Source organism: Lepidothrix coronata, unplaced genomic scaffold (assembly GCF_001604755.1).
Source record: "Lepidothrix coronata isolate B3197 unplaced genomic scaffold, Lepidothrix_coronata-1.0 Scaffold2, whole genome shotgun sequence".
In the NCBI taxonomy this organism is placed as follows: domain Eukaryota; kingdom Metazoa; phylum Chordata; class Aves; order Passeriformes; family Pipridae; genus Lepidothrix; species Lepidothrix coronata.
In genome coordinates this window covers 10671806-10686115 of record NW_016690182.1, presented here as the reverse complement: position 1 = coordinate 10686115, position 14310 = coordinate 10671806, and the positions used below count along the sequence as shown (strand labels likewise).

The 14310-nt window shown below is 38.2% G+C and overlaps 1 protein-coding gene across 2 annotated transcripts in view; it reads left to right on the top strand.

The window, feature by feature from the left end:
* The window catches only part of KLHL4 (kelch like family member 4), a 76255-nt gene extending 63171 nt beyond the window's left edge, over window positions 1–13084 (top strand). For both annotated transcript variants that reach the window (XM_017819871.1, XM_017819862.1), the window contains exons 7-12: window positions 624–810; window positions 4055–4279; window positions 6133–6295; window positions 9104–9316; window positions 10609–10780; window positions 11466–13084. In XM_017819871.1, the coding sequence (XP_017675360.1) occupies window positions 624–810; window positions 4055–4279; window positions 6133–6295; window positions 9104–9316; window positions 10609–10780; window positions 11466–11525 (1020 nt within the window). In that variant the 3' untranslated portion in view covers window positions 11526–13084. The remainder of the gene's footprint in view (window positions 1–623; window positions 811–4054; window positions 4280–6132; window positions 6296–9103; window positions 9317–10608; window positions 10781–11465) is intronic.
* The last annotated feature ends 1226 nt before the right edge of the window (window positions 13085–14310 follow it).

Sequence of the window (14310 nt, the reverse complement as noted above, 5' to 3'; positions counted from 1 at the left end):
ACATTACTTGTCCCTTCAGACTGAAAGAGACATTTCAGCAATGAAGTTCCAGAGGTGGACATACTGTTTTATAGAAAGGTGTCACTAAAGTATCTGTGTCATAGAAGAATTTTTATACCTCATCAGAAAGACATTCAGGAATATCAAGACTGTCAGTAAGGTCACTACAGCCACTTCATGAATCTCCATGACTGGAGAGAGGAGAAATGGTTGGACTGAAGCTGCAAATATTCTACTTTGGATAAAGTAAAAAAGTACTATACACACTTAATTTTAAATGCAAATTGTATCTTCTAATACTCACAGAAATGCCCAGCACTCTGTCTTAGACTTGCTTACTCACACCAAGACGAGTTCTGCATTCAGAGGATGCAGTACTACACTTGCAATTTTAACTCTTTTTAAAAGTTAAAAGAAAGAGGTAGGAAAAAAATTAAACAAAGACCTCATACTCAAAGACCTTTCCCCTCCACCTTTATATAGTTTTGCTTCATTAAAGCAGAATTTCCAGCAAAGCTCAAGTGATGAACTTAACATTTCAAGCTACCAATACCTTTATTGCTGAAATACCTGCAATTTTAATGATTTAATCTATGTCAAGATCCTCACTTTTCACCCCTTAGTTACTGGCCGATCTAGAAAACAGTCCAATGTTTGCAGACGACCTTGAGTGTCAGAAACTTCTCATGGAGGCCATGAAGTACCATCTGCTGCCAGAAAGACGGTCCATGATGCAGAGTCCTCGCACCAAGCCTAGAAAATCTACCGTGGGTGCACTCTATGCTGTGGGAGGTATGGATGCCACTAAAGGTAAGTTCAGGACTTAGTGTCATTGTATTAATTAATTGTATTACAGACATACAGAGAATATATGACAATTGTTTGAATATTTCCCTTCATGAAGCAGCAATTTAGGGACGAAAAAGAGGAAAAAGCAAATCACACAACAGCATTCTTAGTATTAGAAGTTCTTTCTCCTTGGAAGAATCTGAAGTTTGTAAATGGTATATATATCTTGAAGTGCAGACTAGAGAAGTCTGATTCAGGTGGTGATTTTAAAATAAAGTTTTGTAGGAATTTGTGCATATAGTTGACTTTATGAATCAGAAGAAAAGTTAAATATTTCAGGATGAATTTAGTGCTGAACCCTGTGGTCTATTTTATGACAAAGTTAGAAGGCTGGAAAAACTTTTAAAGAAGAAAAACAATAAAACCAATAAGCATAACTAAACTACAGAGAACTCAGCTAATGCTTATCAATCCTTATTATAAAATATAAATGGAAAGACTTGCATTTTTCATGAGTGGAACAATATTTGCAGCTTTTCTTCAAGACTTCATACGCAGCTTTTTTTTCAGGTTTGTAGTTGAAAGGTAAATATTATAATTGTATTCCAGTTTTTATGATTTGATTTTCACAACTGCAATCAGGTTACAGCTTCACACATTGAACTATTCTCTTTAGAAGGCAGAATATTAAATAATTTTCTCCAGGAACCTTAACTTCAAACCCAGAGCTTGGAGCCAGAGACCTGTAATTAGTTTAAAGTCTTGCAGCTTGCTGAACAGTATTACTTTTAGCTGTGTGAGTTCACTTTTAATAGAATCACAAAGAAGTTAATCCATTTCATGGTTTGCAAAAAGCTGCTGACGACTGGTTTTTCCCATCTGAGATCTTGCAGAGCTGCCTCACTATCTCCATGCAATCAAATAAAGTGTGAAATACACATTCAGAACCACCACAACAGAAAAAACACTAATTCCTAGGACAATTTAGCAAAATGAAGTTAACTGGAGCAATTAGTGGAGATTCATTAGTGATACTGAGTACTTAGGAATAAAACAACCATAAATTCAAAGTAATCTTTAAGCTAAATTCTACCAAAATAAGAGTAATATTTTCTAATGGGCTTTTCTTAGTTAAGGCTGCCCAAAGAAAGGGCTATTTCAGTCAACATCTGCACTTCCTGTTGGTGCCTCTTTTACTCCTTACCTTGGAATAAAGCCAATTGTTTGAACTTTTGCCTTTTGATGGGTAGGATGAACAGCACTTCCTCTCCTCCCTGCTGTCCTCTACAGCTCTGACTCACACTTTGAGCCTGTCCTGGATTGTAAGATAGAGGAAACAGCGGCTAAAGAGACCGGGATGTACTGGAAAAACAGCTCTGAGGAGGAGCAACTTCCACCTCTGGCAATAACACGCTGTCTGTGATAAAGGCAGACACACCAGGTTGAGTGTTCCAGGCAATGCCAGGCTTTGTGCTTATCTCAGGTGGTATGTGAAGTCAAATCTCAAATTCAAATGATCAAAAGAAGATCAAAGAGCTACTTTTGGGCTGGAATTTTGAAACATGTGGATGTGCCTGAACCACATTAAGTTTTGAAACTTTCAAATCTTCCAGCCTCTGTAAAATTTACAGCCCACAGGGTATGTCTGAACACATTTATACCTTACTGCATTTCTCCTGTTTTTGAGTTAGTGTGTGAGATATTTCCTTTGAAGTGGAGAACTTTGGGGCACTCTCACATTAGCATAGAATAAATGAGAAGGAATCAAAGCGAAGAGGAGCAAACAGACTAACAGGATGGAAAGAACAGTCAAAGAAATCCAGCAGCTCAGAATAAAAGATGACAGGAAAGGGGAAAAAGTAGAACTTTCTTTTATTGCAGATGGAGCTGGTAGTTTCTTTTCCAGTTTATGCATGTGCAAAAGCACGTAGAAGAGAGAAAAGATATCATGAGATATCAGATATTTCTGGAGTTTAGCAAGTGATCTCTGACAGATCTCTAAACCAAACACTACCTTTTTTTTCATCTTTATTGCATGGTTGTTTTGTTGTTATAAATAATTTCTTAGCCACTAACTGCCTATTGTTATCTTCAAAATACTACTTTTCCAGTCTCAAATCCCAACCAAAGAAAAGGAAATCAGAAAACCTATTTTCCTTGTCTGGTTGCCTTTGGTTGAGCTGAATTTGAGCTCCAGGGTGCACTGGATATGCCCCTGGGAATTGCCTTTCTTGCCTGGGATCTGACTCAGCCCTGTCCCTGCTGGGCGCTCTCAGCTCTCAGAGGAGCAATTACAGCTGCTGGGTGATGATGGGAGCCAGTGCATGGGAAAGCATCAGTTCTGAATGGCAGGGACCTGGTGCCTTGTGAAGGCATTACTGGAAGTTCAGTGACCTGAAGAAATGGAAAATACAGCTTATATGTTACAGCAGACAAGCAGCTACTGCAGGGCTGCTGCAAAGGGGAACCTCAGGGAGGACACCTGTGGGAACAACACGTGTACTCGCACACAGCTCTGCCTGACTCCATCAGCAAAGGGAAAATACCCAACCCATTACTGAAGATGCATGTCCAGTTCCTCAGACAGACAGATACAAACCTTTTCTGGTTTGGAGATCATAGAATCACAGAATAGTTTGAGTTGGAAGGGACTTTGAAGATCACCCATTTCCAACCTCCTGCCATGGGGAGGGACACCTTCCACTAGATCAGAGCCCCAATTCAACCTGGCCTTAAACACCCTCAGGAATGGGTAATCCACAACTTTCCTGGGACACCTATTCCAGTCTCTTGCCACTCTCACAGTAAAGAACTTTTTCCTAATATCTAATCCTAATATCAGTAATGGTTTAGGCACAAATGCCTAAACTCTTAGGTTAAAGAGTAGACTGTTGTGAGATACCATATTCATAAGGAATATTAAAAAAATCCCAAAACCAAATCACAAAATCCCTACTCTCATTATATTTAAATTAATAAGAGATTTAACTTATCTCTGAAATTTTCAATGCTACAAAAAATTGCCATAACTTAATTCTCCATCTTCTTGCCCCAGCATACCCTCACAGATTTCCCCATCTTGTATGCGTGCAATTAAAGCTTCTTCCTCACTAGGTTCACATGAGAACTGAAGTTCCCAGGGAGTGCCAGTAAAATTCCACACACAGAATTTCCATATTTTGTAATTTAATCATATTTTGTGTTGTACTGACTGCTGGGTACAGCTCCCCTCATGGCTATCCCATAATGCTTTTATCTCTAACAGGTACCACTACAATTGAGAAATACGACCTCAGGACTAACAGCTGGATACAAATTGGCACCATGAACGGCAGACGGCTGCAGTTCGGGGTGGCAGTGATTGACAACAAGCTCTATATCGTGGGGGGCAGAGATGGGCTGAAAACTTCCAACATTGTGGAATGTTTCAACCCTGTCACCAAAGCTTGGACTATAATGCCTCCCATGTCCACACACAGGCATGGCCTAGGTAAGAGGTGCTCTTTGCAAATGCCTCACAGTGCACATACAAATGAATTTTGGTTGCCATAAATGCTGGCATAACTTTTTAAAGCCTTGAATAACATGCAGAAATATTTGTAAAAGACATTTTTCAAAGACAGGGTTGTCTATTATCATAATTTTATGACAGTGATATTAATTAGTATTCGCCTGACACTGGTTTTCCAGAGTTAGTTTTGCTTATAGAAAACTCCAAAAGCTAAGCAATAATGAAAATAATCAACTCTTCACGTGATTTAATGGTCAAAAGATACATTTACAATACAATAACAACCTGATTTTAATTATTTTTTCAATTATGACTTGAGGTAAGCCCATAGGTACCAAGCACCTCTTAATTCAGGTCAGGGCATTGCCCACACTGAAGAAAACATTGAAGCATGGAAATAAGTACGACTTCACCAGTTTTAATGTTGTAATTACAAGACATTTTTAGGAGCTCTGCCATGGCTTAGTATCTGTGGGTCTTTAGTGCACAGTAATCCTTATTATGATTCAGAATGAAGGAATACCACGAATATGAAATCTAGAATTTATTTCTGGAACTATAAAAAATAAGGCCAAGTTTACAGTTGAGGAAACTAATGGAGGGAAGATGATGATTTCGGAAGGATTTATATATCACAGTTCTTATGAAAAAGCTAGGTTTTTTAAAGTTTACAGAAATCATTGATAAGTTCAAATGACGTGGAATATTTTAATGAATAATAGAGAAAGACTAACCCAGAATTACTTGGTAAACCCTTGTGGCCTACATCACCTTCTCCACTTCTTGGTGGGGTAAGTGTAGAGTAGGGTTCTTAACAGCTAGTCCACAAAATTTATAAAACCAAATACTAGTAGGTAGCAAAGGGAAAGAAGACAAAACAGATTAAATAATTTTCATTGAAATCTTTACAATTACCAACTTCAGGGACAAAATTCTACTCAACAAGTAGGTCAGGGCAGTAAATTTGAGTGTCCAAAGCTTGGCTTCTCTTTGTGCATCAGCCTAGTTTGCAAAGCTCCCTCACACTCACAGCCCCTATTAACTTCAGTGTGATCCTGGGGAGAGTTAGAGCTTTTGAAAAAATCAGGACATGTATATTTAGGCCTGAAAGACAGATTTAGAAAACTTTTAAGCAACCAGACTCCAACATTTTGCTTTACCTAACAAAGGGAACAAACAGCAGGGCAGCAGCAGCAGCTCCCAAAGGGGAGGCACCAAAGCCCTTCTCTCTGGAGAAGCACAATGGCACAGGATATGTCCACACAGAGCTTTGCAGACACAGCCAAGTTCACTCTCCTGGGCCTCAAGGACAGCAGACACCAACCAGCTCTTATCCAAAAGTGTGCTCCCCTTAAAGGCATTAATGTGTTATGGTCCTTTTGCTGGCAAGGACAGCCAGACACCCACCCACTCAGGCTTTGTGCTGGCAGGACTACAGAGCTTCAGCAGGCTCAGAATTAGGACAAGTCATTGGTTTTGGGCATGTTTTTTATTGCCTGAGTCAAATTTTGCCTTTCTTTAAATGAATAGCATAGTTTCTCATTTAGGGTCTCAAATTTGCTTCAGAACAAGGTCAGCAGAAGCAAAAGAGATAAAAGTCCAAGAGAACAACAGAACTAAAGCAGCTTTCCTCTAATCTTTTGGCAAAAGATAATGGTTATTTAGAAAACATGAAGTATTTTATCTTTGTTTATTCTGCCAAGTGAAAAGGCAGCTTTCAGATAGTTTAATACCAGCTGCAGTTGCTTATCTGCACACAGGGGATTGAAGTATGAAGACACTACTGGTCACTGAAATTATGAGATAACTTGTCCCTAATTCTATCTTTTAAGGAGTAGCAATGCTTGAAGGACCGATGTATGCTGTTGGTGGGCACGATGGGTGGAGTTACCTCAACACTGTGGAGCGATGGGACCCCCAGGCACGGCAGTGGAATTACGTGGCCAGCATGTCGACCCCCAGGAGCACCGTGGGGGTTGCAGCATTAAACAGCAAGTATGTCAACAGGAAAGCCTCTCTTTGCATTTTCACTCGCTTCCTTCCTTGGAAATGCAGTCTCTTCAATTTGCTTTTCCATCTTATAGTAATTAATGACCTCAAGAAAACAAAGAGAAAACACAATGCACTGAAATAAGGGAGGAAAGGTTTTTCCTCTGCTGCCTGGTAAATTGATTTCCAACTTGCAGTCATGTTTTAAACATATTTCAGACCTTTTAAGTTACAGCAATGTGAAAATGTTATTACATGCATATCAGAGTTTTACCTAGAACATAACTTATGGGGATACAGAATCAGCTACTTTAAAAAATATTCCAAATTTATATTTACACTTTAAAACCAGAGTGTCTAAGGAAGTGCCACTTGAAAGAACATGTACAGAAATGAAGTCATTCCTCTGTCATTTCGCATCTCCTGCACGCATCTACAACTTTTAGATACAAATTCACAGTCAAGAATAATTTTTAAAATGTTAAGGCTGTATGGTGTGTTTAAGGGAAGGAAGACAAGTTTATTAATTAGGTATGGAATAAACAGCTCTCTGTAAGTCTTATCCTACCCAGATTTGTTCTTCCCTCTGTTAAATACACTGAAATTGTGTGTTAATGTATTTAAACACTCTCCTAAGATGCTAAGGCCTTTCAAGCACTCCTGTATGGGAACAGACACCTGTGTGAATCTACTGTGCAACCTGTACTGAACAGTGTTACACTTTGTTGTAAATCCCTATTTGAATGTAGTTGTATTTCAGAGTGAGGAAGAACAATTTCCAAATCAATGCCTATCAAAATTCTATTTTTCTTCTTCAGTAGCACAGTCTTGTGCTGGAAATACAAAAGCCTTGTGAAAGACCCCTATGTTAGAAAACATGGCTTGAACCAACCTTCCTTCTTATTTAAATCTGTGGGAAGCTCTTAGCAATGAGAGTTTGTAGGGGTCAGGAATGCCACAGATGCAGGCAGAGAATTGCATTTACTTTGAACATCTTTCACTGGCTTCCCTGATCACTGTAAATTCCAGAGAAAGAGGAGGATAAAGAGCAGAAACAGAGTTGTCAGCAAAGGGATATTTGTAAATGCAAAACCTCTTGACATACAGGTCAGGATTCTGCATTCAAACAGGGTATGACTCAAATCTTTAACTCCCAAGTCCAAGAGAAGCAGAACCACCTTTCCAAGTGCCTGCTGTACCTCAGAGGAAAGTTCTCAGCAGAAACTCCACCAGAAACTCCTGTTGGTACCTTCCACAGCAACACGCAGGAAACCTCTTTGTCAAAGAGGAAATCCAGCCCAGGCTTGACTCTGTTCTCAATCATTCCCGATACAAAGCTGTCTCCAGCCTGGCTGAAATCACGTCTGTTAGTCTAGTGATGTCATTTCTGGCATACCAGGAGATCAAATGTCCATCACTCAGTGGTCTAACCAGGCAGAATGCTTCTTTTCCTGTTGCCCTAAGACTTTTTCTATTCAGCTCCACCAGAAAAGGCTTTACATTTCTGTGGAGCAGCACTTTTGGATCAATTAGTGGTTCATTGAGAACATCAGTCAATAATGTTATATTTAGGCTTTTCCTTAGAGAAGGGGAAACAATACCATATTTATAGACACATTAGAGAAAACAAAGAAACTCAACCAATCTGTTTGTATATACAGCGACTTCCTCTCCCTGTGAAAGCTGTGTAAACAAGCAGTCGGTATCTAATGGCATGATGTGAAAAGAAAACAAATAAAAGCCTCAAGTTTTGTATGGATCAGGCAACAAACTGCACAACCAAACTCAATTTTATCAACTGAACATCGGGAGAGAGAGCTGGGAATTTTGTTTTATTCTAGCAGTGGTCAAGAATCTTCTAGTTAAAATATGGAGCAGAGTGGTTTAAAAGTTTTTTCACTCACTGGAACGAAACAGGAACTTCTGAAGGAAAATTCAGCTGATCTGGTTTAGGTGACTTATTCTGGGCCAGTCCACTGTTCCCCAGGTCTCTAAGTAGTTGCAAGGAGTAAATTCAATTTAATGGCAGAAAATAATAACCAGGGTTTGAAAGGGAACAGAAAAACCAGCACATCTGAACACATCTACTATTACATCCTATCACAGTCCAGCAGCATCCAAGACACATTGAAACCACAAAGAAATTAAGGCCTTGTAAAATTCATTGACAGAAAGCCACAACCCCCCCATGTTTCATAATGTGGGTTTCCACAATTAATTCCTACGTGTTGTAGGAATCAACTGTTTAAATCTCCAGTGGTTTGCTAAGTGTCTTTGGGCTGAACAGACAAGATGGTACCTGGATGGTACTTCCTGTCCAACAGCTTTTCTTCAATGTAAAGTTTGTGGAAAACATATTTAATATATTTTTGATATATGTTTTTGAGATCTATTCTTACTGTTCAAGTTCTTTTATGTATTAGCAGCACAGAAAAAACACTTAATGTGACACTAAGATGTCAAATACTCCGTGAGCCCATGCCAAGGAATATTATCCATATATTTCAAGCATATGTAGTGTCTTTCAATTCAGTTCCTTCTATGCCTCACTTTTAAAGAAGCTGACATGCATTTTTAAGCTTAATTTTCACATGTGACTGCTTGAACATTTGCAGAGAAAATGGGGAACATAACTCAGTTCAAATAGCAAAAAACTTTTACAAAGAAAGTTCCAGAGCGTAGCTGTTGGAGAGCAAATAATGGGGATAATGACAATTTGAAAGTGTTCTGAATGAATTTAACCCAATAAAGTTCCTCTTAAAATAAGAGGCTGAAGACTAAAGCTGTTTGCCTGTTTGTGTGTTTTTATCCCAGACTCTACGCTGTTGGAGGACGAGATGGGAGCTCCTGCCTAAAGTCCATGGAATGTTTTGATCCACATACAAACAAGTGGAGTTTGTGTGCCCCCATGTCCAAGAGAAGAGGTGGAGTCGGTGTTGCAACCTACAATGGGTTCTTATATGCTGTGGGAGGTCACGATGCACCTGCTTCCAACCACTGCTCCCGACTTTCCGACTGTGTAGAAAGGTAAGGAATTTTTTTTTTTTTTTTTTTTTACATTCCAGGAAGGAAATATAGAATAAAACCTCTTCACAATTGGAATGCTATGTGTGCAAAAAAACATATCCTGCTTTTTAAAAACAATATTTGGAGCAGAACGACTGGTTTCCAATACTGTAGTGAGAACAAAGGAATTAAACCTCAGAAGCAAATTCCCCTCAACTCCCCCCTTTTGCTTGAGCTGACCAAGAGCCAGGCAAAGGCAACTTAAGTATTAAGAAAAATTCAACATGTGACCTTTCTATTTCTCAATAAAAAATGCCAAAACCAGCCTAAACCCAGTGTGCCCTATATTGTAAGAGTTAAATGCTTTCCAGTTGTGTTTTCCTCCAATAATTTGCTGATATTGATGGTAAATTTTACAGTAAAATTAATATCACAGGCTGAACAGGGAGTACTCACTACACAGGTATTTTCTGATGAGGAGACTGATGAGAAGAGTCTTAAGAAAAATGCAAATTCTGGACATTTCTTTTTGGAAGTGTTGTGTTTTGAATGTTGCTTTGGGACGTGGCACATTGTAGGAGGATAGAGAACACTTGAGTCCCTGGTGAGAAGGGAACAGGATGAGTGAGGGCAACTCCTCTGGCTCTCAACGGGCCAGGGGTATCCACTGACACTCCTGTGTCATTTGGGGACAAAAGATGAAAACTGAGAGAGCATCCAACCCCCTGGTGTGAATAACAGTGGACTCTGTTCTCAGTTAGATGGTGTAAAACAGGGACTACCCTGGAATTCACTTCAATTGACATTGGAAGTTGACTGAGTAGATCAGAAATAAAATCCACACTGATGTAAGATCCTGCCATGCATTTTGTGTGACAAACTTAGATCTACTACACGAGGTGTATAGTGAAATTTTGCAGTGAAATTTTCTGAAAACATTAGCTCTGACAAGAAAGAGAAAACCAAAAGCTTTATGGAAGAAGGAAAAATAATATATTGAAATTAACTTCGCTGACTCAACTGGTGGCCATGTTATCATTCCCTCGGGTCCCATTTATGCTTAAAATGTATTGATTGCTTAATGGGATTGAAATGGAGAGACTGCAGAGCAAAAAGTGAAAACATGGACATTTTCCATGGGCTTGAAGACCCCTCTAGTGGCCGAATTAAATATCGACTCACATAACAATTCTACTAGTTCCCAGTATAAACTGAACTGCGATACAGGAGAAAATAAGCAAATAACCGTAATTTAAATTTCAAACATGTTTTTATGATGTATTTCTCTACATTTGATCATCAAACATTCCTAGGTATGATCCTAAAACAGATGCTTGGACAACAGTGGCCCCCCTGAGTGTCCCTCGGGATGCAGTTGGGATCTGCCCTCTGGGGGACAGGTTATACGCTGTGGGGGGCTACGATGGCCACGCGTACCTGGACACTGTGGAGTCCTACGATGCCCAGAACAACGAGTGGACAGAGGTAATGGGAAGAATCACCTCGGAAATAGTAGGAATTCCTCCTGCAGCAAGGAATAATGCTGTCTACATAATCAGTAAAACCATGTCACAAAGTTATTGCTGGTGCTGTGAAAAATGACATATCAGGCTGCAGTAATATGACACTGGGCTTGAATTAAATATCATTGCCTGTCTTGTGAAAGAATTGGATAAAACTTTTCGGACTAAGGGGTGGAGGCTGTGCATGGGTGAGTGAATCCTGTTGCACAAATCGTTTGGGGCTTTAAGTGCTTAAATTTGCCATGGCTGGAGCTGGTGTGTGTTTGTCATTAGTGGTGTCTTCTGGAGGCACTTTCAAATTTCTTTATTTATGATTGTCACAATTGAGACAAGGAGGAAATATCTAACACTTTTGTAGCTTTAGGTATTTTTGTAGCCACACAGGCTGTTGTTTTGGAGCATAGAACATGAAGGTCTTTTACATATGTTAACAGCAACACCACCACTCTACACTCCTGTAACTCTCAGCAGCTACTGAATTTTGTCAAAAAGCCCAAATTGTGTTTTTTAGAGCCCTGGGTAAATCTAATTTTTTTAGCATTACATCAGTTCGAATAAACAATTTTTTTCCTATTAACCTGGAAGTAATTTCTTCTTCAGTCCTATGTTTCCTCCTTTTTATTTTTCTTTTCTCTTTCCATTTTTAGGAAGTTCCTGTCAACATTGGAAGGGCTGGAGCATGCGTTGTTGTGGTGAAGTTGCCCTGAGGACTATAAATATCCCAAAACTAAAGTGAGTGGAGTTTCAGAAGAAACATTTCCAGAGAGCAGCACAGACTACACACATCTCAGTAACCCTCTGTCACAGACAATAACTGAGCCATCTATTAGAGCACAAAAGCGTCTTCCTGCATCACAAAAATTGGACAGTCCTGCATAACTGAATTATTTTATTATGCCTAACACAAAATCCAGTAACATGTTTAAATGGTTCCTGTTTGTTAAAAAAGTGTATCTGTTATTTATAAAATGCAGTAGTAAAGTGAGAAACAGGTGTATCAGATTTCATAATCTTTTTTCCTTTCTATGTTAGCAGGAATGAAAATGTTTATAAAAAGAGCTTTTATATTTTAAGCAAATGAAAATGACTAAGAAATACATTCAGCAGAGAACTGCACAGAAGGAAATATTTGCTCATAAATATCACTGGCAACAGAATATTCTCTACAGAGCAGCTTAATTTCATATTCAGAAATAAAACCACTAAATTAACTTTAAGATCAAATCAGAGAAGCAGAGAATTGGTTGTAATTTACCATTCAGCTTTGGTAGTACTGTGTACAAAATATCCATTTTTAGCAGTATATTGAATTGAATAATGCAAGTTAAGAAATAGTAGGGCTAAGGTACCTTCATGCTATTAAATATGTGCCAACAGAAAGAAATCTCTTTTGTCAAAACACAATGCTGATATAATTTAAAATTATTTTCACAGTGCACAGATATGTGATATTTTAATGCTGTTCTGGGTGTCAGGTTATTCCTGGGTTTCTCTTTGCCCACAACCATCTGTCAGTATGTGCTGAACTAATTTGACTATTCTTGGGATAATAACCATGCATTAAACTTTAAAACAATCACATAATTACATTCCTTGAATATAACTTACAAAATGAAATTTTTATATCATATTGATATGACAATCTTTGACCTCAGCTGAAGATTACCAGCTTTCTCTCATGTACAGTAGAAATATGGTAAGGAAAAAACCACATCCACTGTGTGACATTATATACCACTTAGATAAACATGTTTATGTTTTATCTGAAATTAGGGGAATGCTAAGAATCAAGATTAAACGGGAAAACACCACATGATATTCCACATGCATGATATTTTCTTTTTGTGTGCCAATTTCTAAGGAAGGTTTTGATTTGTTTTGCATTAATTTCATTTTTTATATATATAATTTCAAATGCTGAAAGTGTATTTTAGAAAAAGAATGTATGTAAGATATTCTATGCTGTAAAGCACAATACTTGGTCAGTACCCACCTTAGTGTTTGTTATGTTGTTCTTTTGTCAGAAAATTCAGGACAGAGATGAAAAATCTTTGAATGTGTAGAGTAACTTTCCTGATGGAATACTGTGTTATCAGAATTCAGCAATATGCTATTTTAAAGACTTTATAGTATTAAGCCTATTGAATGCCTCTAAAGGTGAAATGTCATAAGCATATTTATAAAAGGAAGAACATTTTTAACTTTAAAAATGAATTATGTTTATATATAGCATGCTACATTCAAATAAAATTTACTTTCTCTGCTAAGAAAATTTAGACTACATTTTAACAACGTTGTGGGGTTTTTTTTCATCCTTTCAAAACCAGGAAACAGAGAAGGATCAATCTCTTTTTGTACTTTAAAAGAGCAAAAGATCCATAAAAAACCCTATTGACCAAATGGGGGACAAACCCTAAGCCAGCTTGTGGGTCATGGGTTCCAGAATTCCCATCAGAGAAGGAAGGCACTTTAATTTCCCATTAAATCAATAATCTGAAGCAAACACAAGGGCCCAACCACCAAACTGACAGTGAACCTGCACAATAAGACCTTTGGGAATTTAGGGTGGATGTTAAATTTCTCTCCCCCTCATCCTGTCTGACCCCCTACTTAGAACACCTTTTTGCAGCAAACATTAACTTTTAGCATTATTAATAAAAATTCCATAATTTTTTCTCTCTTCATGGCCATCCTGCTTCAATCATGCAACAGCCACATGTATCCTTTTATAGAAATAAGGATTTGTATGGACAGAGAGAGAGGGTCACTATTATTTGTCACTCAGGCTCTAAATCCTGCTTTTCTCCTGTTCTCCTATAAGAGCACATCCCTGCTGCCAGGAACCAGTGCAACATCATATATTCTACTCTTGTTTGGAAAGCCCTGATATCAAATGCCCGTTTTTAAGACTCTAAAACTCAAATTATACAAACAATGTACAACTAATGTCAAGATATACACTGGGAGTCTGGAAATACCAGCTGGGAATCAGGTTGTGCACGGGCTGTTTGAAGCTGTTGATATTAAACTTCATTTCAACATGTAAAGAGTAAGAGGAATATTTCACACTCAAAACATGAATTAATTCAACATAATCTATTTTAGGATGAAACCCTGACAAGAACTATCACAAGATGAAGTATTAAGTGTTAGAAAACATAAACATAAAATTCGAGCAGATATTTGAATTCAAGTAACAAAGTGACATGATTGAATTTTCTACAAAAGGAAGTTCCTTGGTAGTTTCAGTACTGAAGTTTGTTTAAGGATTTTGGGGTTTTTTCCCATATTATTTGTACAACAGTGAAAAATCACGTGAAAGGAAACCAGCAATCCACAAAAGGAAATTGGACACCTAACAGGGAGATGAAAAACAAGCAAACTGGAGAGAATTTGAAGATGTTTAGACATTATTAGGTGAGAGGAAGTGCTGGAGATATTCTCTGATGAGGTGTCCTGCCTTCCCATTTCCTGGTTCTCCAAACATGAGTG